The following is a 27317-nucleotide window of genomic DNA, read 5'->3' as shown; positions in this document are numbered from 1 at the left end:
CCCAGACACAGTCACAGTGTGTGGAAACATGCTCTTGCATTTCCTTCCAGACAGGTTGATTACATTTCAGATATGTACCTGTTTTTAAAGACTTAAAGATTTATAATGATCATGAACGTTTGTCTCATGTCATTTGTGTATGTTTATTTATCTTCCCCATGTAGATACATAAAATTACTGTTAAACACTGTTCCACCACTTTTCTTTTAACACCCAGGCAAGTCGTACCCTAGTGGTTAAGGTGGTGGACTAGAAATCAGAAGGTTACTGGTTCAAGCCCCACCACTGCCAGGTTGCTGCTGTTGGGCCATTGAGCAAAGCCCTTAACCCTCAATCCGCTTGTTAAATCGTGACGTGTCGACCTTATGAAACGTCACATCCGGGTCCAAGTTGGCTGAGACCCCTCGTATTTTCAATATACCACAGTGCTGTGTCCGAGTCGGAAAAAAACTACCCAACTGTCTTTCTACCGCTTTTCTTGCAATTAGATATCATGAAGTAATATTTTTGTTCATAATTTAATGTAAACTGTCAAATTGTATATTCATTACACGTGTTTCAAGCTGTTTTTAATTTACATGTAATATGTTCATATAATTTACATGTGATATCCTGGATTTTTGATTTTTATAAGCTATAAGCTTTACTGATTAAAAGTAAAACCAAAGAGTCAGAAATGTCAGTTTTCATGTAATGAATTAAAAATATGACCGCTTACCTCTTGATGAGTTGACATGAAATTAAATAATGACATGAACTAGTGTACTGCACATCTTGTCTATATATATATATATATATATATATATATATATATATATATATATATATATATATATATATATATATATATATATATATATATATATAGACAAGATGTGCAGTACACTAGTTCATGTCATTATTTAATTTCACATATATATATATATATATATATATATATATATATATATATATATATATATATATATATATATATATATATATATATATAAAAGACCTTTTCTCGTCCAGATCGCTATTGAGAAGGACTAGAAGTTTATGTAAACCCAATTTTGTAAACCCAATTTCCAATGACAGCGACACAGAGTTCCATAAGTTTTCCACAAACATTATTTATTTTAACTTTCTTCTTAAATTGGCTTATCCATTAATCCAAGTTTCTTATAAAAACAAAATAAAAACTCAATATGTTCGCAATTGGCGTATAACAAACAAAACTACGGTAAAAAATCTATTGCTCCGCGTCCTCTTTCTTTCCGTATATTTTATATATATTTTCCGTATATAGAGCCAATACAATTCTGCCCTCTTAAGGGCTAACCAAAGAGGACTAATGAATAACAGCATACATTGATTACCAGGAAAAATTATCAATAGTTAAAATACCAAGTCTCCACTTCAAATAAGTATTATTTAACCAAACAGGAAATATTTATGACAATAAACATAGAAAATTACAATTAGTGCAATATTGCTTTTACAATATATATAAAAAGGTTCAGAGGTTCAGCCTTATCTTATCTTATCATATCATAGTTGTTTGCGTTTGGACCCGGAAATGGTCCGAACGTCACGTGTGACGTCAGACTTAACAAGCCCATTGTTCAGACTGTTTACTGTCACAGTACTGTAAGTCACTTTGGATAAAAGGCATCTGCTAAATGCTAAAAATGTAAATGTATATAAAAAGTAGATTATAGCCATTATTTGAGTCTGTTGCTGCTTTACATAAACACTTTAAAGCCAAAAGTATTAGGACACCTGACCATGAGCTTGTTGGACGTCCCATTTGTATGGAAATACAAACACTGTTAAAATAGATTGACCTTTATGTGATCTTTTCAGCTATGCTCTGAGAAGGCTTCTCGCAAGACTTTAAAGTATGTCTGTGGGAATTTGTGCCTATTCTGTTGAAAGAGCATTTGTATGGCTGGGCACTGATGTTGGTCAAGAAAGCCTCAGTTGATTCAGATTGATTCCAGAGCTGTTCATTGGGGCTAAGGTCAGGGCTCTGTGCAGGACACTGGAGTTTATTTGAACTGAGTCTTTATAGAGCGTGCTTTGTGCACAGGGGCACAGTCATGCTGGAAAAGGAAAGAGCCTTCCCTAAACTGTTCCTGTTCCTTTATATAACTGATTTATTACACCTGTTGGCAACTGTTGTAGCTGAAACACTTGAATTTAAATATAAAAAGGAGCGTCCCAATACTTTTGTCCTTATAGTGTATGTTAGCAGTCATGTGAGCAGTCATGTTGATTCCCAGTCATGGGCTTTCATCCAGTTCCACATCAGTCTGTATACTTATATAAACTAGAATGTTATATTAATTAAGTCTGTCTGATTAACTACCAGGTCATAAACTATCATGTTTGTGATGCAGTTCTAGCCAGCTTGACCAGGGTAGAGTGTGCTAGCATTATTATTTAGCGACTAATTTCCCTTATTTTATCATGTTTGGCAGAGAGAGATGGTGTATGCATCACGCGAGTCGTCACCCACCCGCCGCCTGAACACCCTCCCGTCATCTGGCTCCTCCCCTTCGCCCTCGTCCCCCGCCCGCTCCCGTCTTTCCTACAGCGGTGGTCGTCCTCCGTCCTTCGCTGGGTCTCAGCACGGGCATCACGGACACCACGGGTCTCCGGCTCACGGAACAGTGGGCATGACCGCATCGCCCTCGGCCATCCTGGAGCGCCGCGACGTCAAACCGGATGAGGAAGTCGCCGCCAAGAATGCACTGTTAAAGAACGAAAGCCTGTACGCTGACCCCTACAGCCTGGTGCCTGACGGGCATCGTCTGAGCATCGCATCCATGGGGGACCCGATGGGCATGCCGGTACCTGGAGGGCTCTACCGGCGTGGCTCGGTGCGCTCTCTGAGCACGTACTCAGCCGTGGCCCTGCAGGGTGATTTGGACGACCCGCTGTATAAGCCAGGCGCCCCGCTGTACCCGGACGCCTACCCCACACTGGGCGCCGGTTTCAGGCTGTCGTCTTCTTCCTCTCCGCAGAAGATGTCCGACTCATATTCTGGCACGCTGAGTCGTAGTTCACCGGTTAAACAGAGCTTTAGGAAGGACTCGTCCTCGTCTGTGTTCGTGGAGAGCCCTAAATCGAGACCGGGCTCCAGTTCTGAGCCGCTGAGCGGAGACGGAGGCAGAACGATGTCCGGCTTCGGGAATGAGACGGACACACGGTAAGAAGCTGCTGGCTGCTGCAAATTCCTCTACAGTGCACCACGTGAATAATGTCTGTCTGTCTGTGTATCTATGTACATGTCTGACTTTTATGTTTGTGTGTGTGTGTGTCTGTGTGTGTCTGTGTGTGTGTGTGTGTGTGGGATGTGCGCTTTCTGATTGTTTATCTCTATTAGCAGGGATCGTATGGAGGCAATGGAAAAGCAGATAGCGAGCCTTACAGGCCTGGTACAGAGTGTCCTAACCCGAGCACCAGACAGTGACAGCACGTAAGTCCCACACACACACACACACACACACACACACACACACACACACACACACGCCAGTTACATACGTATTTGTTAAGGTGTACTCCAGTGTTTTCAACCTGATCTTTATTTACCACACATACACTGATCAGCTATAACATCATGACCACCTCCTTGTTTCTTCACTCACTGTCCATTTTATCAGCTCCACTTACCATATAGAAGCACTTTGTAGTTCTACAATTACTGACTGTCATCCATGTGTTTTTTCACATACTGTTTTAACCTGCTTTCACCCTGTTCTTCAATGGTCAGGACCACCACAGAGCAGGTATTATTTAGGTGTTGGATCATTCTTGTGTTAGTGTGTGTTGTGCTGGTATGACTGGATCAGACACAGCAGCGCTGCTGGAGTTTTTAAATACCGGGTTCACTCACTGTCCACTCTACTGTTTGAGTTGGTCATCTTCTAGACCTTCATCAGTGGTCACAGGACGCTGCCCACGGGGCACTGTTGGCTGGATATATTTTGGTTGGTGGACTATTCTCAGTCCAGCAGTGACAGTGAGGTGTTTAAAACTCCAGCAGCATTGCTGTGCCTGATAGACTCATACCAGCACAACACACACTAACACACCACCACCAGGTCAGTGTCACTGCAGTGCTGAGAGTGCTGATCATCCACCACCTAAATAATACCTGCTCTGTGGTGGTCCTGTGGGGGTCCTGACCATTGAAGAACAGCATGAAAGGGGGGTAACAAAGCATGCAGAGAAACAGAAGGACTACAGTCAGTAATTGTAGAACTACAAAGTGCTTCTATGCGGTAAGTGGAGCTGATAAAATGGACAGTGAGTGTAGAAACAAGGAGGTGGTTTTAATGTTATGGCTGATCGGTGTATATTACAGCCTCAGTCACACTTTGGTTTTTGTAAGCTAAATGTAAAATTTTCTGATGCTCATTATAAATCATAAAAATCATTCATCCATTTAACAAACATCACACGCTTTTACATGCACCGCTGTGCCCTGTTCATAACCGTGACATAAAGCTTGTATTTGATTGTTTATGCTCTGCTCTCGTGTGTGTAACTACAAACCACCAGCTGTTCTCATTGTCGTGTTGTGTTGAGCTCAGTCTGCAGACGCGTCTTCACTTCCTGAGCGCGGACGCTCGTGCGTCGTGTGCGCGCTCGCGGCCCGTAATCTGTGGAGTGTTTCGCTGCTTCGGTGCCGTCGTCCTCCTGCTTTCATTCTGGTATATCTGTTTTCATAGGGAGTCATTGTGCACATCTGCATTAGCATCAGCATCAGTTCTGCATCGACATTGAGACCACACAGATTCAGGTTCACCGAGAAGAACGTTTTTTATTTAATGAATCATTCAAAATCAAAATAGAACACAAACACTTTATGGCCAAAATGATGTGGACACACTTATTATTGAGCTCAGGGGTTTCAGCCACACCCACTGCTAACATGAATAAAATAAATTATGTAAAGTTATAAAGGCACGGTGGCTCGGTGGGTAGCACTGTCGCCTCACAGCAAGAAGGTCATGGGTTCGATCCCCAGGCGGGGCGGTCCGGGTCCTTTTTGTGCGGTCAGGTTAATTGGAGACACTGAATTGCCCTATAGATGAACGGGTGTGTGTGTGGGTGTGTGTGTGTATGTGTGTCTGCCCTGCGATGGACTGGCACCCCATCCAGGGAGTTACTGTGTGCCTTCCACACTTGGATAAGTGGTTTCATTTACATTTTCGGCATTTAGCAGACACTTTTATTCAAAGCGACTTAAAGTACTGTAACAGTATACAGTCTAAGCAATTGAGGGTTAAGGGCCTTGCTCAATGGCCCAACAGTGGCAACCTGGCAGTGGTGGGGCTTGAACCAGCAACCTTCTGATTACTAGTCCAGTACTTTAAACACTAGGCTACAACTGATGGTTAAGTACTTCAATGCCTCAGACGTGTGGCAACAGTGACGTTTGTGAATCCAACCTTATTAAACACATCTGGAATCAATTGGAATGTCAACCGTGAGCCTGGCCTTCTCACCCAACATCAGTACCTGTCCTTATCAATGCTTGTGAACCAAATGGGCACAAAAAGGAAGGGCAACTATATATTAGTGTTGTTTTGAAATTGGGACAACCAGCAAGGTCATGGTGGGGTGTCTACATACTTTTGGCCATATTGTGCGCATGTACCATACAAGAGTTGCCAGTTTTTTAGATGTATTGATTTATTAATAATTAATAATTTTAATAAATGATTTCATATTTTTGTAGAGGATTATTTTGTAGTGGAGCTATTTCAGTTTAATCACTACAAAGTTTAACAGCCTAAGGTCAGATATTTTAGCTTTTGTCTATTGTAATTGTACTTCTTCAAATAAGCAGCCAAGTTTACTAGTTTGCGAGCTACATTGGAACTTTGCTAGTGTTCGGTCGCTGTGGATGCTACAGTAATGCTGTTATACCAGAGCGTTAGCCGTGTAGTTCAGGGTGAGCTTGTGCGTTCGGCGGTCCGTATCGGGCTGTGGGAGTATCACGCCTGTGTGATCCTCAGATGCGGCCTCCTGCGGCTCTGCATGATGGCGGGCTGCCCTCGGGACCCAGGGGCCGACTTCTCACGGCCCTTCCCTTTCTCTTCCAGCGAGAAGACGGAGTCCACCAGCGACGGCTCAGCCACAGGAAGTGAGTACAGTCTTCCTTCCCTTACAACTTACACTCAACTCTATCTGTCTGTCTGTCTGTCTGTCTACCTACCTACCTACCTACCTATATATCTATCTACCTAATTACCTACCTATCTACCTTTCGATCTATCTATCTCCTCCCAGTACTGACACTGAGAAAAACCCTGCAATACTGGTGCATCTAATCTAACACATACCATAAAAACACACTACTATGTGCCACTGCAGTGCTGGGGAAGGTCCAGCACCCAAATGACCTCTGGTTAGTGGTGGTCAAGAACAAAGAAAGGGTCATCCCCAAACTGAAGTCTGATACTGTAGCTCTATCTATTAAAGAGTGTAGAAGTGATTGGTGTCACCTAATGCAGGATTTTTCAAACCGTGAGCCGAAACAATTGGGTCGCAAAGAAAAATAATAATAGTTAAATAAACTTGTATGTAAATGCCTGCTTGTGGAGACTTCATGTTACATCTTGTAAACCACAGTGGGACCAGATTGTACAGAGATGCATTGTTTGTGTTGTCTGGGTCACGTAAAAAAAAAACATGAACAAAATGTGTGTTGCTTGAAAAACCCTGGAGTTTGAAAAACCCTGTTCAATGCCCTGCAAATCTCCAGCCACTAAAACAGAGCTGGAACTGCTCGACACTATTCTTCAGAATCCCATTTTCTTTCACTTGCTGTGTTTGGACGCTCTGACCGCCTGTACTGTATGTTTCAGCTGGCCGGGCGAAGAGAAAAGGTAGCTTTGTCTCTGTTCCCTCCTTTCAGATTAGTTTTCTAAACTGTGTGTGAGCCTTTCTTTGTGTGTGTGTGTGTGTGTGTGTGTGTGTGTGTGTTTTTTTACCTGATCTATAGCTTCCCCTCTATCCTCCACAGTCCTGAAGTGTCTGTCCGGGCATGCTACACACGTTTACTCAGATTTTAATAGGTACCCTTACTATGTAATGTAGGTCCACATTATAGGTGTGTGTGCTACATATGCTTAGAAAGCATGACAGGTGTAGCTCCCCTCCATTACTGTGGTATTTAAGTGTAAATGTGTGAGTGTGATTTCCAGAGAATGCTGATTCTGAACACTGGGCCCTGAATAACGGCATGTTTACTCCGACTGAATGGACTCTGGAGCAGACAGTGTGTCGTGCTCACTGTGTGTGTGTGCATTTGCGAAACAGGTGTTTATTTAATGGTGGTGGGTGTGTCTGTGTGCCTCACAGCAGGTGTAACAGTGTTGGTACGTTTTAAGGCTGGGGTTCTATAAGCCATGACCTTTGTTTGATGCTGTGACTCATATTCCTCAGCTCTGACCCCGTGTGCCCCGCTGGCCCTGATGCCTCCTCCGCCGTCAAGCCCGCATGCAAACGCCGTGTCCAAGCTCCAGATGCAGCTGCACCTACATGAGCTCAAGCAGAACGCCACCGACCTGCGCAAACAGCTCGCCCAGCTTCGCAAGATGCAGGTAAAACACGCACATCTTTACGTGTCGGGTATGAAAATGCAAGAATACACCAAAGTGTGTAAAACATGACATTAAAATCCAAGGGGCGAGTGACAGTGGCTAGGAAAAACTCCCTTAAAAATACAGGAAGAAACCTTGAGAGGAACCAGACTCAGGTGTCCGTCATATCTGGCAGGAGCAGCATTGTTGGCACGGCAGTCTCAACTTGCAGGATTTAACCTCGGGTGGGTAAACAGGTTTCCGTCAGAACCACCCCGGGGTAAAACAACAGAAAATGTAGTTAAAATGTGGCATTAGACTCCGGCACCCCTAATTATTACAGCATAACTGAAAGGGAGAGCGAGCAGGTAACAAGGTCATGAGGGCTTTCACAGGACATCAGTGCCCACCTCCCCCATCATCATTAAACCTGATTGATTGGTCAAGAGAGGCAGAACGACAGCAACCCAATATCACCATAAGTTTCTGTGACCTAGAACTCCCAAGCTCTGCACCTTTGTCTATAATCGGGGTGGCCAGCTCTGGTCCTAGGGGTCAGAGATCAGGCGCAGACAGGAGCCAACACGCCATGTCAAATAGTACAGACAGAAATTTAGATTATTGTATCAGTGGTGTTTGTTTGTTTGTTTATTATTAGGATTTTAACGCCATGTTTTACACTTTGGTTACATTCATGACAGGAACGGTAGTTACTCATTACACAAGATTCATTAGTTCACAATGTTATATCGAACACAGTCATGGACAATTTAGTGTCTCCAATTCACCTCACTTGCACGTGTTTGGACTGTGGGAGGAAACCGGAGCACCCGGAGGAAACCCACGCGGACACAGCGAGAACATGCAAACTCCACACGGAAAGGACCCAGACCGCCACACCTGGTGATCTAACCCAGGGCCTTCTTGCTGTGAGGCGACAGTGCTACCCATTTAGCCACTGTGCCGCTCATAAGACGTTCTATAATATCATTCACCTCAGTGGCCTGGCCTCCTAATTTCTTGTTAGTGTTCATGATTTAACATCACTGGAGACTTCTCAGAGAACCTAGTGGCCTATTGGTCTCCGGTCACTTTGGGCTGAGAGGAAGAGATGTTCAGATATAATCCAAGAACCACTAAATCAGGTCAGCCATTAATTAAGAAAAAATTTGGAACATAAGTGGCACCATTCACAATCAAACCACAGTAATCTACATTTGCATGGGCTTGGATGGCAGAAACGTCTGAAGAAAAGCCTCTAAGATCATCCAAGTGTTATGCTTGCTTGTAAGTTCTATCGGCTTCTATTTAATGGAAGATATTACATCTGATTATTTAGAAACGTGTGCTGTCCTGTCTTTGTTGTTCTCTACGGTGCTTAGATGCTTTGTGGTGGATGCACCCAGGCATCTAGGACCCAACTGGCTTGCTTTTTCAGGGCAGCCACCTCACCATGCCTGGGAGAACCTGGGCACTTGGCTTGCTTTCTGGTCTTTTGTCATGGATCCTTTAGTGATTATTTAGTAAAAGTTTATTGTCCGTGTTTCTGCAGTATACTACTTGACGTTTTAAGAAAGCACATGTCAAGCAATGTAACAAAGACAGGCTGGAACGTTTCTGACACATTGGGGTCTTTCCAAACCCAAAAGTCCCTACAAGCTTAACAAGAACATCAGTGAACAGCCTGCACGACTGAGCCTCCCCAGATACTAACCATGTCAGACAAAACCTGTCAAAACCTGGAATAAAATACTCCGACTGAATAAACAATGAGAACACAATGAGTTTATTTAGAGTTCACAGTGCTGGTAGGTTTGGCCGGCAAGTAAAATAGTAGAAATTAAGCTTGTAGGAGCAAAGTCTCTGGACACATGACCTCTTTACGTCTCTGTGAAGTGACCATCGGTCCTAGTGGAGGCGGTCTGACCTCTGTTTCTGTCAGTGCCATTGAATTTGGTCTCTGTACCTGTCAGTTCCCACTCTAGGCAGTGTGACGTCTCTGCATGACAGTCCCATTTAGGAAGGTTTGGTCTTTGTACCTGTATGTCCAATTAAAGGAAGTGTACTCTGCGTACCGGTCAATCAAGGTAAAGGAGAAGCAGCTTGTAAGCCAATGGAAATGTTCAGCTGCTTCTTTTAAGACGAATGAAGAATAGAAAGCCTTTATTTGTCATATATACAGATACTCGTGTACAGTACAATGACATTCTTTCTTCACATATCCCAGCTTGTTTGGAAGCTGGGGTCAGAGCGCATGGTCAGCCGTTGTATGACGTCTCTGAAGCCGAGAGGGTTAAGGTCCTTGCTCAAGGGTCCAACAGTGACTGCATAGCAGAGCCTGGATTTGGACCCTCGACCTTCCAAATGATTGCCATTGTCCAGGCACACCTGTTTTATGGTGTTTTAGGGTTTTAGGGGGTCTTTGATTTAAGTCATCTATTCATCTGACCACCCAGACCAATTTTTTTTATCATGAGTTGTCTTATGGACCTTGACACATAAACCACAAACCACTGTTCCTCATACTTTGTAAGCGGTGCAATCAAGCTATCCCTATTTACATGGGCACTTTACTTATTATATTGCATCTCTACCTATAGCTGTTATCTGTGTCTTAAATTGAACACTATATGGCCAAAAGTATTCGGACACAAATGCTATACTCTATTTAATAATAAAGTTCTTATTGAGGGTTTTGTACCTGGTAAGGTGTTTCAGTTCCGCCCATTACTAACAGGTTTATGAAATATAATATTTTCATTAAATTATATGCTTCCAACCTTTTGGTTTGGGGAATGTTTGGCAAAAGTGAGGTCTATAAAAACATGGGTTGACAATTGAGTACCTGCACAAAGAGGATTGACCTCAGCTCCCCAACATCAATTTCCAACATCAAATTACCTGATCTTACAAATGTTTTTATAATAAATGGGCACAGATTTCCAAACCGACTTACAATAGTTCCAACAGTGGCAACCTGGCAGTAGTGGGGCTTGAACCAGCAACCTTTTCATTACTAGTCCAGTACCTTAACCACTAGGCTTCAACTGCTCTTTTGAAAAGCCTTTTTTAGAAGTAGTGGCTGTTATAGCTGCAAACAGAGGACCAACTCTATACTAATGCACATGGTTTGGAAATGGTAAGGTGTCCACATACTTCTGGCTGTGAAGCAAACATGTGTACATGACCACACTGATAAACACACTTGACTATAAAGGGAATAAGAGGTAGGATTGTAGTGAAAGCTTTCGACAGTCAACGAGGTGAGGGCAACAACAAATGGTGTCAATTTTCCTGGAGCGAAGAGGAAAAACCAGCGAGCGAATGTTGATTCAGCCAATTACGTTCCAGCGTGTGTGTAGTGGAGAACAACCTGTGACCGCTGACCCCCAGCGATCCCCAGGAGAGTGGTACGTTAGTGAAAAATACATGATGCTTATGCATTATTCAGGAGTAGAAGAACAACTACAAAGACCTGCTGATCCCACGGACATAAAGACGAGTCTGCACACACACACACACACACACACACACACACAGTGTGTACACACGAGCCAGAAACACACACTTATTATTATGGATGGTGTAAAAGTGACAAGACTCAAAAAACGGAAACATTTTCCTAAGGGCAGGAAAGCTGCATCTACAAAGCGCTTAGTACATCAAAAATCACACTCACTCTCTCACACACACACACACACTTTCTCTCTCAATTTAATTCAATTAAAAGGCAGCTTTATGGACATGACAAATATGGACATTCGTATTGCCAAAGCTTGCTTACAGATTTAAGAAACATACGGTGGCGCCAATGTAGTAAGGCAGGGAAGGGCATTCCCCTGTGTGCATCATCGGACGGGGCAGAACGGATCCCATGATGCCATGTGGTCACGGCTGAAGCATTTTTAGGGGATAAAAACTGTGTTTGGTGGTTAAGGAGTGGTTTGTTTGCATGTAAGTAGTTATACTCCAAATGCTGAGGTGCACAGCGTATTTTGTGTTTTTTTTTATTAGTTTATAATTTCTCGCCTTCCTACTTATGTAGTCAATCAGCCACGAAAGGTTCAGAGACTGGTTGCTGTTTAAATTGCAATGTGTTACCATCGCTTTATCCTGGTCAGGGTTGTGGTGGTTACGGCTTCGCCGGAATCACTGGGCGTAGTGCAGACAACCCAAAGAGAATACAAATCCATTGTGAGGCTGTGGCTAGGCATCTAGCTTTATGATCAGACCTGTTCTCCGCTGTTGTGTCCTGATGTGTCCTGTTGTGTGTGCGTACAGTTACAGAACCAGGAGTCGGTGAGGTCTCTGGTGAAGAGGACGGAGGCCGAGCTGAGCATCCGTGTGTGTGACGCTCTGAGGAAACAGGAGGACCCTCTGCAGAGACAGCGCCTCCTAGTGGAGGAGGAGAGACTCAAATACCTCAATGAGGAGGAGCTCATCATCCAGCAGCTGCAGTGAGTTTTAATCAGTGTTGATTTATTTGGGATTTTGTGTAATTGCTCTATATTACACTGTATGTTTATTTATTTATTTATTAGGATTTTAACGTCATGTTTTACACACTTTGTTACATTCATGACAGAAACGATAGTTACAGGTTACACAAGATTCATCAGCTCACAAGTTTAATATCAAACACAGTCTTGGACAGTTTTGTATTTCCAATTCACCTCAATTGCATGTCTTTGTACTGTGGGAGGAAAACCCACACAGACACAAGGAGAACATGCAAACTCCACACAGAAAGGACCCGGACCGCCCCACCTGGGGATCGAACCCAGGACCACCCGTGCCATACACTGTATGTACCAAATGTATGTGGACACCTGAGCTTTCTGGACATCACATTTCAAAACCATTGTCATTAATCTGAAGTCGGGTACTGATTTTGTGGGCAGCGCTCTGTGGGGTTACTCTACACCAAACCATTGCCACAAAGTTCACAGCATATAATTTATTTTAGGCGGCACGGCGGCTCGGTGGGTAGCACTGTCGCCTCAGAGCAAGAAGGTCCTGGGTTAAATTCCCATTTGGAGCGGTCTGGGTCCTTTCTGTGTGGAGTTTGCATGTTCTCCTCGTGTCTGTGTGGGTTTCCTCCAGGAGGAGATACAAAACTGTCCATGACTGTGTTTATCTTGTGTAAGCAGTAACTACCTGTCCTGTCATGAATGTAACCAAAGTGTGTAAAACATGATGGTAAAATACTAATAAATAAACGAATAAATAATATTATTTATTTTCTATACTGGATTTCATACCTGAAAGCAGTTGGTGTGTCTGAAACAACTAAACTCAATAATTTAGAGTGATTTTTATATATCAGTGGCCATACAGTGTTTGATTTTCTAGCTGCCTGTGGTAAACCGACACGTTTAATTAGTTTATTTCAGAACAATAGGACTTTAAATGGGCGTCTCTGGCCTGCTGCTGAATCGCTGCGTTTGTACTCATTGATGCTGTATATTAAGTGCTGCTAACAGCCGTTTGATGTGATTGAATTATTCACACAGGACCGGTGCTTCACACTGTATGGCGGGGGGTGGATTTGCTTCATTTGCTGAAATTGTATTTCTATCAGTGTAAAGACTGTGTGCTTCATTTAGTGAAGGATTTACATCAATAGTACATAGAGTACTAGATATACACACAGGGCTGGAATACACTATATAATCAAAAAGTATATGGACACCGCTTCTAATTGTGATACACACAGCGCTGGAATACACTATATAATCAAAAAGTATATGAACACCGCTTCTAATTGTGATACACACAGCGCTGGAATACACTATATAATCAAAAAGTATATAGACACTCTCCAAATTATGATACACACAGCGCTGGAATACACTATATGATCCAAACTATATAGACACTCTCCAAATTATGATACACACAGCGCTGGAATACACTATATAATCAAAAGTATATAGACACCCTCCTAATTATGATACACACAGCACTGGAATACTTTATATGATCAAAAGTATATAGACACCCTTCTAATTATTGAGTTCAGGTGTTTCAGGCACACCCATTGCTGGGGAAAGAGGTGTTTCACCCACAGTTGGGAAATAGTTTTTGTGGCCTGCACCCTACTGAACGCTTTTGGGCTTAATTATAGTGTTGATTATGAGCCAGGCATTCTCAAGTTCTCTTTTGAGCAGAAATTCCCATAGACACACTCTAAATTCCAGAATCCCGCAGAATACCCACAGGAATCCAAGCAAACATGAAGAAAGCATGTAAAGGTTCAAACCCAGGTCCCCTGAACCCAGAATGTTTGTGAATTCAACGTGAATACATATATAACGTGCTTCTGTACCTGACCGGGGGAATTTGTCCCGCTTGCTGTTTGTCAGTGATTTGGAAAAGTCGGTGGACGAGATTCAGAAGGAGAATGCAGTGAATCACAGACACGTTACAGTGCAGGAGCTGGAGGAGAAATCCACCGTACTGAGGAGGCTCGGCGAGACGCTCACTGAGCTCAAGAGTGAGTACGCATGTACTAACACAACTAACACACAACATATACACACCGCTGAATATATACAACCTTATATTATACACACCACTAAATATACACCGATCAGCCATAACATTAAAACCACCTCCTTGTTTCTACAATCACTGTCCATTTTATCAGCTCCACTTACCATATAGAAGCACTTTGTAGTTCTGTTCTTCAATGGTCAGGACCACCACAGAGCTGGTATTATTTACGTGGTGGATCATCCTCAGCACTGCAGTGACACTGACATGGTGGTGGTGTGTTAGTGTGTGTTGTGCTGGTATGAGGGGATCAGACACAGCAGCGCTGCTGGAGTTTTTAAATACCGTGTCCACTCACTGTCCACTCTATTAGACACTCCTACCTAGTTGATGTAAAGTCAGAGACGATCGCTCATCTATTGCTGCTGTTTGAGTCGGTCATCTTCTAGACCTACATCAGTGGTCACAGGACGGGGCGCTGTTGGCTGGATATTTTTGGTTGGTGGACTATTCTCAGTCCAGCAGTGACAGTGAGGTATTTAAAAACTCCAGCAGCACTGCTGTGTCTGATCCACTCATACCAGCACAACATACACTAACACACCACCACCACGTCAGTGTCACTGCAGTGCTGAGAATGATCCACCACCTAAATAATACCTGCTCTGTGGTGGTCCTGTGGGGGTCCTGACCATTGAAGAACAGGGTGAAAGGGGGCTAACAAAGCATGCAGAGAAACAGATGGACTACAGTCAGTAATTGTAGAACTATAAAGTGCTTCTATATGGTAAGTGGAGCTGATAAAATGGACAGTGATTGTAGAAAGAAGGTCATAATGTTATGCCTCATCAATGTACATTTTTGTTTTTTCTTGTGTGTGTGTGTGTGTGTGTGTGTGTTTAGATCAGTTCCCGGGGCTGCAGAGTAAGATGCGAGTGGTGTTGAGGGTGGAGGTAGAGGCCGTCAAGTTCTTGAAGGAGGAACCTCACCGACTTGATGCTTTGCTAAAGCGCTGCAAAACCATCACTGACACACTAACCACACTCAAGAGGTACACACACACACACACACACACACACACACACGTCTGTCTGACTGAGCAGAATATACACTGTGGTTTGTCTACATTTGTTCTGCAAACCTTCCTACTCTGTCCTGCAGGCACATGAACGAGGGTTCAAGAAAGAACATGGATGAATACTCCAGCCCCTCTTCCAAACACAGTGGGGATGACTACAGGAAAAACGCTGACTTCGACATTCCCACCAGCCCACCGCTCAACCTTAACGAGACCAGTCTGGCCAACTGGAGCCCTCATGGACACGGCCACGCCCACAACAACCCATCATCGGGGCAGCATGGGTCACTGAAGGGCCGGGGCCTGGAGGAGCTGGGGGGACGAGCTGGAACTGATAAGGCGTCTTCAGTGGAAGTCAGACTGGTAAGTACAAAAAGTATTGGGACACCCCTTCTAATTATTAAAGCCATGACAATTGCTAGCAGGTGTAATAAATCAGTTAAATAAAGGAACTCTAATGGAATATCCCTCATATTTACATATTTTGCTCATATGCAGAACGTCTTTGACATTTGCACGATATACATTAACGATTGTGACATTCGTAGGCCGCTGAGAGGGACTGGGAGGAGAAGCGTGCCAGTCTAACCCAGTACAGCGCTCAGGACATCAACCGGCTGCTGGAGGAGACGCAGGCAGAGCTTATGAAGGCCATCCCGGACCTGGACTTCGCTGCAAAGCAGATCAAACCAGCCCAGAACCAAAGCCAGATCCAGAACCAGATGGACTCGCCGGTTAGCACCAACGCCACTCCCGAACACAAATCCAGCAAAGCCCAGCACACCGCGCACAAAGTCTCCGCCAAGGACGCGGGAAACAGGCGAGGATCGGACGAGCTCACTGTGGCGAGGTATCGCACGGAGAAGCCGTCCAAATCGCCCCCGCCTCCACCCCCCCGGCGGAGCTTCCCCACCTCACCGGGTCTTGTCGCCCGCAGTGGGGAGATGAACATGTCCAACAAAAGCATAAAGGTAAAACAGTCATCGCTGAAGATTAACTCATTCATCTCTGTGTACTGCGATTATATTTATGTTATTTATATTCATGTGTATGTTTGTGTTTGTAGAAATCAGAGTCAGAGGAGACGGAGATTCAGAAGCCGCACGCGAAGTTGAGGAGGAGCGTGTCTGAAGCTCCACGGTCGGCCTCCACACCCCCGACGGTGATGGGAGGGGAGAGGGAGGACGGAGAGGCCGAGCAGATCGCTGCAGAACTAGAGGTAGAATCTCAAATCCAGCTCATCCACATCTGGGGTGTACAGCATGGACTGCTGTTTCTGTTTAATTAGATTAGAACAGTGTTTCTTTTACAATGCCAGCAATATATAGTGTACCACCATCCTCATGCGGATGCCACTGTTAGGGCCTCTGGGTTCTCGACAAGTAACAGCAGATGAGCCGGTTTGCCAACACAAACATTTCCACAAGTTCATAAACCCACACTGATAAGAACCCAGTGTGAAACTGTGATTGTACTGCTCGGCTTTTCCAGCTTTGGGGTAGAAACGCTCTCTCTAAGGCTCGTTAGCATCAGCAGGCAGACCAGATTGGACTCTTTTGCTTGAGCAACTGAGAGGGCAGATGCCACAAGTCAGCCGTGCTGGTATGAGAAACCCCTGCCTGTCACGCTGACCCTTCACTAAAGATCAGTGGTGTGATTATCTAAGTGCTGGCGAAGCTTAATCGATGTATGGGCAGACTAGGCAGCTGCCTTGGGCTTGATCACCACAAGGGGGCTTCAGAGAAACCGGAGGCACTTAATCTGTTCCTAAATGTAATTTGTGCCCCTTTTCCCTCATTTATAAGGTACACGGTGCGTGGAAAATGTATCATATCAATCCTAATCTCTTTGTTTTACAGGCTTAAATCCCATTTTACTTTTTGTAGTTACGCATTTGGTAACAGGTAAATAAAAACAATTATTAAAAAGTGGTTTTAAAGGGTTGAAAAATATCTTTCCCCATATTAGCAGTTTACACCATGTCAAGGAACTTCTCATCAACGAATCAACAAACCCAAACGTACACAGGTGAGATATTTCTTTGCCTATAAATATCATTTTTGTTCATGTTAATAAGTACATGAAGTTAAATTACATATATTCCATAGCGAATACAACCTGTCTCACCCACCAGGGTTACAAATATTTTTTTAAATAAGCATTTAGCATGGAAAACAACTTTGTGTTTCTTTGTACCGAGAAAATAATATAAACTATCCATCCCATGATAAATCTAACGTTGTAACACTGCAATAATTCCTCTTACTTACATTTTCTCTGAGGTTTTGTGGTATCTGTGCACAGATTCAGACAAGTTCCAGCCACCAGCACTTCATCTCCAAACAATCCGACATTTACTGCACACTAAGCTGGCCACAAGTGCAGCTCGGTGTAGAAACAGGAATAGTATGTGGTTGATCGTTTGCCATACTGTGTGGAAATGATCATTAAGAAATATTAAATGTAGAAAAATAAACAGAAGCCGCATTTATTACTGATGTGCACGGATTTGACATTTTAGTAGATTTTTATATGAAGTCTTGATGAAATTATGCTGTTCAGACCCTGGACCAGCCAAGTGTTGATCCCCAGATGGACACTATATCAATCTGTAATATTAAATAAAAAGAACTTTATTGATCTCAAAAGAGATGGCCACACTCTTCTTACAAAAACACACAAAGCACTCAGACTTTACTAATTCTCACATAAGTCAAGGGTGAATGTTGTAGTCCTAACTCGTGGGACTAGACTGCTGTAGGATAAATAGTTGGTGATGTGTTGCTGTAGGGTAACATAATAGATTCTCATGGCTCAGTGATTTAAAGTGAATTGTTTCTAGCACAAATTTAATAAAGCTACCAGGAGCATATGTCCAGTACTTGGAACATGTCAGTAAAAATAGGTTTTAGGTTCAATGTGTTGTTAAATTCATGCGATTCTGAATGTAAATCTGAATTTATTTTCATTTATTTGCAGCCTCAGCCTGGTTTGTCTTCATGTGTTTCACCTCCTCAGTCACTATCAGACACCTCACTCAAAGGAACCGTTTCCAACATGGTGCAAAAGGACAGGAGCACAGGAAATGACGTCAGGACTCTCACTTACTGTAGTCGCATCGTCAAAACTCCACATCTGTCACTATGGAAACAGGGCCCCCTCACCAATCAAGAACAGTCTCCGATACACGACCTGAACAAAATCCTGATGGACCTCCAGACAGGCTCAAGGGTCGACTCGCCTTCACCCTCAGCGTCAGTCAGATCGTCGAGATCTGAGTTAAAGGTTCAGGGATCTTATAAGAAGAATGAGGGGAACGTCACCGACGATGTAAAAGGGGATCAGATCCGACCGCAGGAGGTCAGCCAGCCGAAGGAGGACATCAGGCGCAGTACCTACGAGCGTCTGGGCAGTCTGGAGGACACCATCCGCGAGCTGGAGCTCAGCCTGCTAGACTTTGGCACTCAGGCCAGCACCGGGCGCCAATCCCAACTCCTGCTAGACCAGCCTCAGTGCCCTCCTGCCGGATCTCCTAAAGATGCCATACTGGAGAGAAAATCCAGTATGAAAAGCACGGGAAGGGAAGGGGAGGTCCAGAGACCCCCTGTGCCACCCAAACCCAGCATAAAAGTGGACATAACGCAGGTCTGGGAACACGCTCAAGCATTTACGTCTCTCCTCCAGGCTCGCTTTTACTCTTCGACCCAAAGTTTCCTCTGTGTTGGTGACGCCTTGGTGATAAGGATCAAACTTTTTGTCCTTTTGTCTTCTTTCTAGCACACTAGTTAGGTTTCAGTCTTTATTTGCACAATGCAAGTGACAATGAAAATGCGCTTTTTATTTATTACCAATTTTTCTTCTCATATGAAGCTTATTGTTAAAGTTTATTTGCTAATTACATTGTCAAAGATGAAGTTCAACCACACCAAACCACTCACTCACTCACTTTCTAAACCGCTTATCCAATCAGGGTTGCTTTTCAATGGGCGCAAGGCACACAGTAACACCCTGGACAGGGCGCCAGTCCAACGCAGGGCAGACACACACACATAAACATTCACGCATTCACCTGTAGGGTAATTCAGTGTCTCCAATTAACCTGACTGCATGTTTTTGGACTGTGGGAGGAAACCGGAGCTCCCAGAGGAAACCCACACAGACACGGGGAGGACATGCAAACTCCACACAGAAAGGACCTGGACCACTCCACTGAGCCACCGTGCCGCCCCATCACACCAAACCACGTCTTCATAATCCTTGTTAGGTTCGCAGAGACACATTCATGAGTAGACAAGAAAAGCATTTCAAGCCTGTTGCTACAGTGTTAAAAGCATCTAACCACCTGTTAACAATAGTTGGGAATGAAATACTTGACCTTAATCATTAGTGTCCACATACTTTTGGCCATTGAAAGTGCTAATAAATTCTGCACATAACGTTTAGAAGGAAACCTACCTACTGTCCTCTCTATTCAACAATGCTGATCAGACTGATCTGCTCTGTGTAACAATCCTCGTAACTGTCTGCTAAAGAAAATAAACTGCCCTCGACTCTCTGTTTCCTCTGCAAGGTCTTCTGGGTCTTTTTTTCTTCTCCTTGTTAGTGCTGTACCATGTCTGACTTTCTGTCTCTGTGCTGTATTACAACGTGTGTCTCTTTTCCTTTTTCATAATTAATAGCAGACCAAATCGAGTTTGTATAAGCTACGCATCGTAATGGCTGCAGTCTGCCAGGATTCAGGTTGCAGGGGGGTGCAAAGACGTGCTGTGTCTGAAAGAAAAAAGAAAACTAACGTTTAGTATAACAAACAGCTAAGCAGGTAATTATATTGTAAAACGCAATTCCATCCACAATTTTGTGGACAAGGAGCTCGGGTGATGCAGCCCAAATTTGAGTCTCTGCTGTGCCACTTAGGTCATTTAAATTTTTGGCATTTAGGAGACGCTTTTATCCAAAAAGATTTACAGTACTGGGACAGTGTACTGTGTAAGCAATTGAGGGTTAAGGGCCTTGCTCAAGGGCCCAACAGTGGCAACCCGGCAGTGGTGGGGCTTGAACTAGCAATCATTTGATTAATAGTCCAGTATCTCAACTACTAGGCTACAACTGCCCTCAGGTGCTCAACAGACACAATTGACTGCTGCATCCTGGTTGAGGCACCAGCATGATTGGTGGAGGAATACAGAGAGCAAAGCGTGCCCCTTCATATTGTAACAATCCGCCGCTGTCTCATCCAGCATGGGTGTCGTGAACACGGCATTTGACGGTGCAGCAAGTCCTATACAAGTCCTACTGGTGCCTCAAGCCTGTGCGAGTTTTCTACAGATGCAATTGGCTATGTCTACAGGACAGAAGGCCATATGGGAAGTTATCTTCTTGCTTTTAGAGCCTGGTTCAGGTGTTGACACAGTCAAAATACAGCGTGTGTTGCATGTATCTTGAGTCTCTTTATGAATCTGCTGCTGTCTGGTAAAATTAGGCGGCTTCTCGGAGACCAGCATGGGCGTTATGCATGCAGTGGAGGTCTCAGATGCAATAAGGAATAGGCGAACTCTAAATTTTATCCAGATTTTCATTTTTTCATGCTTTCATCCTTTTATTCAAGTAAAATTTTAAGATCATAGGATTTAAGATTAGGAATCATTTGGGGAAGGATCTGTGTTCTTTTGCCACCCATGATGCCTTAGATGTCTTAGATTAAGGTAACTGGGTAATAAGGGGACATATAGGACATGGTAAAGTCTACGTTTGCACAAAAGCATTGTAGACAAGTCATGACCTTCCATCAGAAATCACCTGCTTCATGTTGTTGTTTTAGCCAAGCGACCTTCCACACAATCGCTCCGACTGAGAGAACAAGATGTTGAGAAATGTCAGGAATAATTACAGAGCCTAAGCTATTATTACATTCATTTCTTTACTTTTTACCCGACCGTGTGGTTCTTTGCTGTGAACTTTCATCTGTTGCCTGTTTGAACAGTTTCCATCTTCTGCTGGGTTTCTTCTGCTTCACGCTGGATATGCAGAACACCAAATCACACACTCACAGACAGCGCCAATGCTGATGCTATCGAAAATGCCGTCCAAAGAACCCGAGCTTTGAATGACATGCATGACAGTTTTATCTTGTTTATCTTGTTTTTTTAGAGCGGTGGTGGGAAGGCAATTTCTCGACTCAAGCATCTCCAGCAGAGCGGCTCCGACAAGAGCAAAGTGAGCAAACAGAGGGACGACTTTCTGAAAAGCCAGGGACAACAACAGGTGACACCACTTACGAATTACTGCAGGCTTCTACTCTGAGTTCTTAGGTTTGATGGAAGCTTTGAGTCTGATCCCTCCGGGTGCGGGAGGTTGGAAACGGTAGACTATATGGCCAGAAGTATGTAGACAGCCAACCATGAGCTTGTTGGATATCATATTCCAAAACCATTGGCTAGGAGGATTGAGGTCTGGACTTTGTGTAGAACCAGAGTATCTCTCAGAGTATATCTCATTAATGCATGTCTTGATGAACCTCGAATTTTGCACAGTCAAATTCTCAAAGTACTTCTACAAAATTAAAGCATTTTATTTATTATATAGTGAATTTATTACGTGCGGTTCACTGGCTTGGTGGGTAGCACTGTCGCCTCACAGCAAGAAGGTCCTGGGTTCGATTCCCAGGTGGAGCGGTCCGGGTCCTTTCCGTGTGGAGTTTGTTCTCCCTGTGACCTCTGAGTCCAAAGACATGCAGTAACACCAATTGGAGCTACTAAATATAGCCCTTAGATGTGTGTGTGTGTGTTCAGGGTGTTTCTGTGTGCCTTGCTCCCATTGAGAGCTGGGATAGGCTCCAGCACCCCCGCGACCCTGATCAGCGGCTTATAAAGTGAGAAAGTGAATTTATTTACACCTTTTAGTAATAGGTGTGTATTAAGTGAAACACTTAAACTCAAATTACTAAAACTTAATTACTAAAAGTAATTAGGAAGGCTGTCCACATACTTTTGGCCATATAGTTTATGTCATGACAGTCTTGGGATTTTAAGCAGTTCTGCAACTGTTCTTTTTTGTGAGTGAATGATTAAAACACACATTTCTACATCTAAATGTATGTTAAAATTTGCTGGATTGCATTGTGGGTAGAGTGTATCATTACATCCCTAGTCGTAACCCAACAACAGGTGATACGATTGGACACAAGTCAGAGGGGTGTGTGGTGATCTATCTCTTGTAGATCAGATCAGGGGTGCAGATTGACAATTGGGAATCGTACATGACTAAAAACAAGAGGGGAAATTCATTAAAAAATTATATTATTCCTGATGAAAGAAATGTTTAATAATTCTCTTTGAAATCGGCCTGATGGCCTGCGAAGCTCCTACATATTTATGAATTGCCACATTCACTCTTTGTGCACACATGGCATGTAGGTTTCATGACGGGTGCACCCACTCGCTCTTTTATCTCGAGTTCCTCAAGGTTTTCTTCTCATCTAGCTCACTTTTACCCCCGTCACCCCAATACGCTCCATTTCCTCATCGGCCTCTTTCATCTCTCTCTCACTTTTGCTTTGTCAGTGTCCTTGAGATTCACTCGTCCAAGGTCGGCTGATCCATTAGACCAGCGGGTTTTTTTATTTTCTGTTTATAAAGGCATTAGAAGTAAAATATATTAAAGCTTTCTTTATCTTCTTTAACAGTGACTTTAACCTTCTTCTTCTTCCTCAGAACGTTCCACTATGCACACACAGGGAATACATTACAATATAGACAATACTCACTCACTCACTGTCTTAACCCCTTATCCGATCAGGGTCGTGGGGGGTGCTGGAGCCTATCTCAGCTTTTCAGTGGGCGCAAGGCACACAGTAACACCCTGGACGAGGCGCCAGTCCATCGCAGGGCAGACACACACACACACAGACCCATTCACCTACAGGGCAATTCAGTGTCTCCAATGAACCTGACTGCATGTTTTTGGACTGTGGGAAGAAACTGGAGCTCCCGGAGGAAACCCAAACTCCACACATGCAAACTCCACACAGAAAAGGACCCGGACTGCCCCGCCTGGAGATCGAACCCAGGACCTTCTTGCTGTGAGGCGACAGTGCTACCCACCGAGCCACCATGCCGCCCACTCTAGACAATAGCACAACCAAAATAAATAAATAAATGCAATCTAATATAAACAGTTCTACATTTAGAGCAGCGGGTCCTAACCTTTTTTCTCTTAGATCCTCACTGTAATAAAAAAAAAATCTTTCTGGCCAACTTGTCACGGGTTATGATATTGTTCTCATACTTTCAGTAAGGATGACCTAGAGAAATTGTTACAAATCTTTATTGGCCTTTTTGCTTAAGGCAAACTGGATGGATCCGTAATGACGGTGTATTTCTTGGTATTTTTTTGATTTGGCTGATACATTTTGGTTGCGTTTTACTGCTAGTATCTGCTAGTTCCTCACCTGAGTTTACTTCAGCAGGATCCGCATTAGCAACTAACCCAGAATTGCCCATCTTTTGACCTCTGCACAAATTAAATTTGTGTCCATTCTCAAAGACCCAACAAAAGCTTTAGGTCAGGGGTGTCCAAACTTTTCTTGTTGGAGGCCAAATGGAGTAAAAAACATGCAAACATGCCGCTCGAGTGGAAGAACACCAGAGCTGGGCTCTTGAATACATCATCAAGTCTTGGGTCTGCCTGCTGGCTGGGCTGAGCAGCCACATGAGTAATGATTGGCCTGTTGTTCAGATAAGGGTGGGACTCTCTCGTAGCTGATGCAATTATGACCTCTGCTGGCTGATTGATGGCGCCTACACAGAGACGAGAAAGGAGTGCTGATCAGGGTCTCTCTGTACACAGTGCTGATCCGCATTGCACTCGTCAAAGTGTAGGACAAGATGCATACGGCTGCTGCCCACGTGTCGGAGGGGGCGTGGGTTAGCTTCGTTCTCCTCAATCAGAGCGGGGATCGGCATTGGTGGAGAGGAGGTATGACGCAATCGGGCAATTAGATGCGCTAAAAGGGGAAAAAAGGGTGAAACTGCTTAAACAAAATATATTACAGATATATACTCAAACACGGGGCCAGAGACTTGTTTGTAATAAAACAAATAGAGATATAACAGAGCTACCTGATTACTAACAGTTGTGCATGAAGCAGAAGGTGACAATATAGGGAGGATCGGGGGGGTGGGGGGTGGGGGCTGGACATATCAATTTAGGTACAGCTTTCTAATTGGTTCTAAATTAAAACGCCGTTGCGATCAGTACCCTGAATGAGCCTGTGAACGTGTTATAAATTGCTTTGTTCATACACTGGTCCTGGAGATGGTAATTACTTTTCTGCTTTATCATTTTAATCTGCTCCCTCTGGTACAACTGTTCCTTTTAGTCCTCTAAGAACAGTAAGAACAGTAAGTCTTTAACTCTGATCGTACGTTTAGTTCCCTTTATAATTCCCATTATGACTTGCAGAATCTGCTGGTGCTCCAATTTTCTGAAAAGTTCAGACATTTTGATTTGTTAATCTTCTTGAACTTTTATTTAACTGACTAAAAGTACAAAGAAGTGATTTTAATAAAGACGTTTTATTTAATAAAGACTATTTCTTTAAAAGCTCAGTCTGTGTAGGGCAAGACTGGAACCCACTGCTGAATGTCTATGATGTTCAAGCCCTCAGATATCTTTTAAAAATGTAATTAATATGTAAGGTGATGTAACACTGTGGTTTACTTTCTTCTGTCCCATCATCAGGCATCAAGTCCTAAATGTGTTTATATTATCAAAGTCATTAAAACATTGGAAATCTTTTTTTTTTGTAGTTTTGTAGTTAAATAAAGGTTTAAAAAATGATCAAATCTCAGATTTCTGTCCCAGCCTCTCTGGAAACGAGGTTTACATGAAAATCTACGCTGGTAACACCAGTCTGTATGCAGTACAAACGAATTTACTGCTTTTTCTCCAAGCAAAATGACTCCGTGCTGCTTCGTCTCTGTTGCTTAGTGACCTGCACTCTCATCTGTTGCTAGGTGACCCCTTTATGCTTTATACTTCCAGAGGCCACGGTCCTAACGTGCTATTTTTTGTTGCTGATATGACAGATGACTTGGTTCTGCTGGCTGGCTCATTCCTACATTATTTTTGTATTTTATTCATTTTCAGAAGTCTGTACGACTCTTTTCTCTATTTAGCCCCAGCGGTGAAAATGAAAATATGCAATAATTATACTTATTATTAGTAGTATTTGTACTAAATAATGAGACCAGTAAGCTGTACAGTTACCTGTATTTTGTCTTACTTTGTCATTATTACCCTTTTATTGGGAAAATACAACAGCACAGGCTGTTCCTTTACTAAAACATAAACAGCTAAAAGAAGACATCATGTTCTTACCCTTTGTGCCCATTTTGGGATTGTCCTCAATAACACCAAGCACTCTCCCCTCCCTAATTGCAAAAAAACAGTTAAATAGAACATGATACAGCAGGGCAAGATAGAAAAAATGGACAGAAAAAAGAAAAAAACTTGCCTTTTTCTGCTTCATAATAAAATAAAATAAACAATCTGGAAGGGAAACTCAGAGCATCTCTGTAGTGTTTTTTTTACTTGTCATCAGGCATCTGAATATAAACTCTCGCTGTCTGCATTTCTTTCTCTCTGTCCTGACTGTCCCATGTAAAGCTTACTTGACCGAAGACAGTGTCATGGATAGATGGATGGATGGATGGATGGATGGATGGATTAGGTGGACGGGTGGATGGATGGATGGATGGATTAGGTGGACGGATGGATGGGTGGGTGTGTTGATGGATGGATGAAAAAATTGTTTGGAGTCAAACTAGCCTTGACAAGCAAATAGGAGGCCACTAAGTACAATACAAGTATAGACATTATACACCACCATATTAATAATAACTATATTAAGAATTTGGAGACTGTATTGAAAGGTCAAGCCAAGACATTTGGTAGAACTGTAATGATTGAGGTATAAAAGAGCTCTGTTTTCCACTCAGTCACAGAAAAAGGACAGCTGCAAAATCATTGAAATCCCAAAACATACCATGACATACATGGTTTCTTAAGTGTATATAAGCTTTCATTTTGAATGCAGATGACGTGTGTGTGTATATACCACTGTTTAATTAAGCATTGTCAACCTTCATGCAGTTCTATTATATCTGTCTGTGATCAAGGTTGGGTAATACTAACAATTGTTTGTCTTCTCTCTATCCCATTGATCTTCCCTTTCCCTTCCATCCTCCTCATCCTTACCGTGACCTGCCTGCCTGTCCTCGTCTCCGTGGGATGATGCTCTCACGACGTCCTCAACAATTTGCCAATGTCAACCCAACAGCCTTGACTCTGACCCCACACAGCAGTGAGGAGCCACTTCACATGACCTAACCCTACCTTCCTCTTGTCCTTTTCCTCGTCATCATTTACCTTGGAGCCTCCTCTCACTATGACCCCTTGCCCCAATATGAAAGAGTCCCACCCTCTTGCTCTTTCCATAAAAAGTGTGTCTATGGAAGATAGACATTTATCCATAAACTTAATAAGGAAACTGTAAATCATCTTGACTTTCTTCTCTCTTCTCTCTCTTCGGCTCTCTCCTAACTTACTGCTTATAGAGAGAGTTGTTTCTGCTCCCCAGTACCCGAGCTGCTAGCTTCTCTGGCTGCCAACCCTCTGCGATCCGAAATCACCCCCATGAGGAAGTCTTCTCCCCCTTGGGTCCCTCTTCAGGACAGGCCAAAGCCCTGCTGGCCAGTCTCTCGGCTGAGGCACTGCTGCTTGCCTCGACTCTCAGGCACCGCCGGCTTCTTCGAGAACAGCGAACCAACTACTCAACACTTCCTCATCCACTCTCCAACGGCTGCTGCTCTCCATCTTCCACCTCCCCGTCCAACTCCTCAGCCTCATCCCCTTCACCCGTGTCGGTAGCTGGGCTCTCCGCCCTGGATCAAAAGCCTTCGATTGGCCATCCAGCTAATAATAATGATAAGCAAGAGATTGAGTCCAATGGCAAATCTGCTCCTGCTGCCACCATGGAATGAAGGATAGGGAGTTAAAATAATGTTGGCTCAGCTGCAAAAGTACATCCATCCTAAGGAATCCAGAGTCATGTCTTTGTGTACTTGTACTTTTAGACGTTGGTAGGGTTACATTTAGTACAC

General features: G+C 43.5%; 1 protein-coding gene across 4 annotated transcripts in view; it reads left to right on the top strand.

Annotated features, from left to right (window-relative positions):
• The window catches only part of srcin1a (SRC kinase signaling inhibitor 1a), a 52043-nt gene extending 25205 nt beyond the window's left edge, over positions 1-26838 (top strand). For 2 of the 4 annotated variants that reach the window (XM_063018969.1, XM_063018970.1), the window contains 12 exons: positions 2463-3193; positions 3371-3463; positions 6102-6142; positions 7447-7604; positions 11865-12040; positions 13949-14079; positions 14982-15129; positions 15240-15519; positions 15705-16127; positions 16223-16375; positions 21304-21417; positions 22866-22950. In XM_063018969.1, the coding sequence (XP_062875039.1) occupies positions 2463-3193; positions 3371-3463; positions 6102-6142; positions 7447-7604; positions 11865-12040; positions 13949-14079; positions 14982-15129; positions 15240-15519; positions 15705-16127; positions 16223-16375; positions 21304-21417; positions 22866-22907 (2490 nt within the window). In that variant the 3' untranslated portion in view covers positions 22908-22950. Of the gene's footprint in view, positions 1-2462; positions 3194-3370; positions 3464-6101; positions 6143-7446; positions 7605-11864; positions 12041-13948; positions 14080-14981; positions 15130-15239; positions 15520-15704; positions 16128-16222; positions 16376-21303; positions 21418-22865; positions 22951-26494 lie in introns of those variants that run through there. The other 2 variants (XM_063018972.1, XM_063018971.1) reach the window with 2 other exon arrangements.
• Positions 26839-27317: the final 479 nt, after the last annotated feature.

This window comes from Trichomycterus rosablanca, chromosome 22 (genome assembly GCF_030014385.1).
Source record: "Trichomycterus rosablanca isolate fTriRos1 chromosome 22, fTriRos1.hap1, whole genome shotgun sequence".
Taxonomy (NCBI): domain Eukaryota; kingdom Metazoa; phylum Chordata; class Actinopteri; order Siluriformes; family Trichomycteridae; genus Trichomycterus; species Trichomycterus rosablanca.
This window is presented reverse-complemented; position numbering and strand designations above follow the sequence as displayed.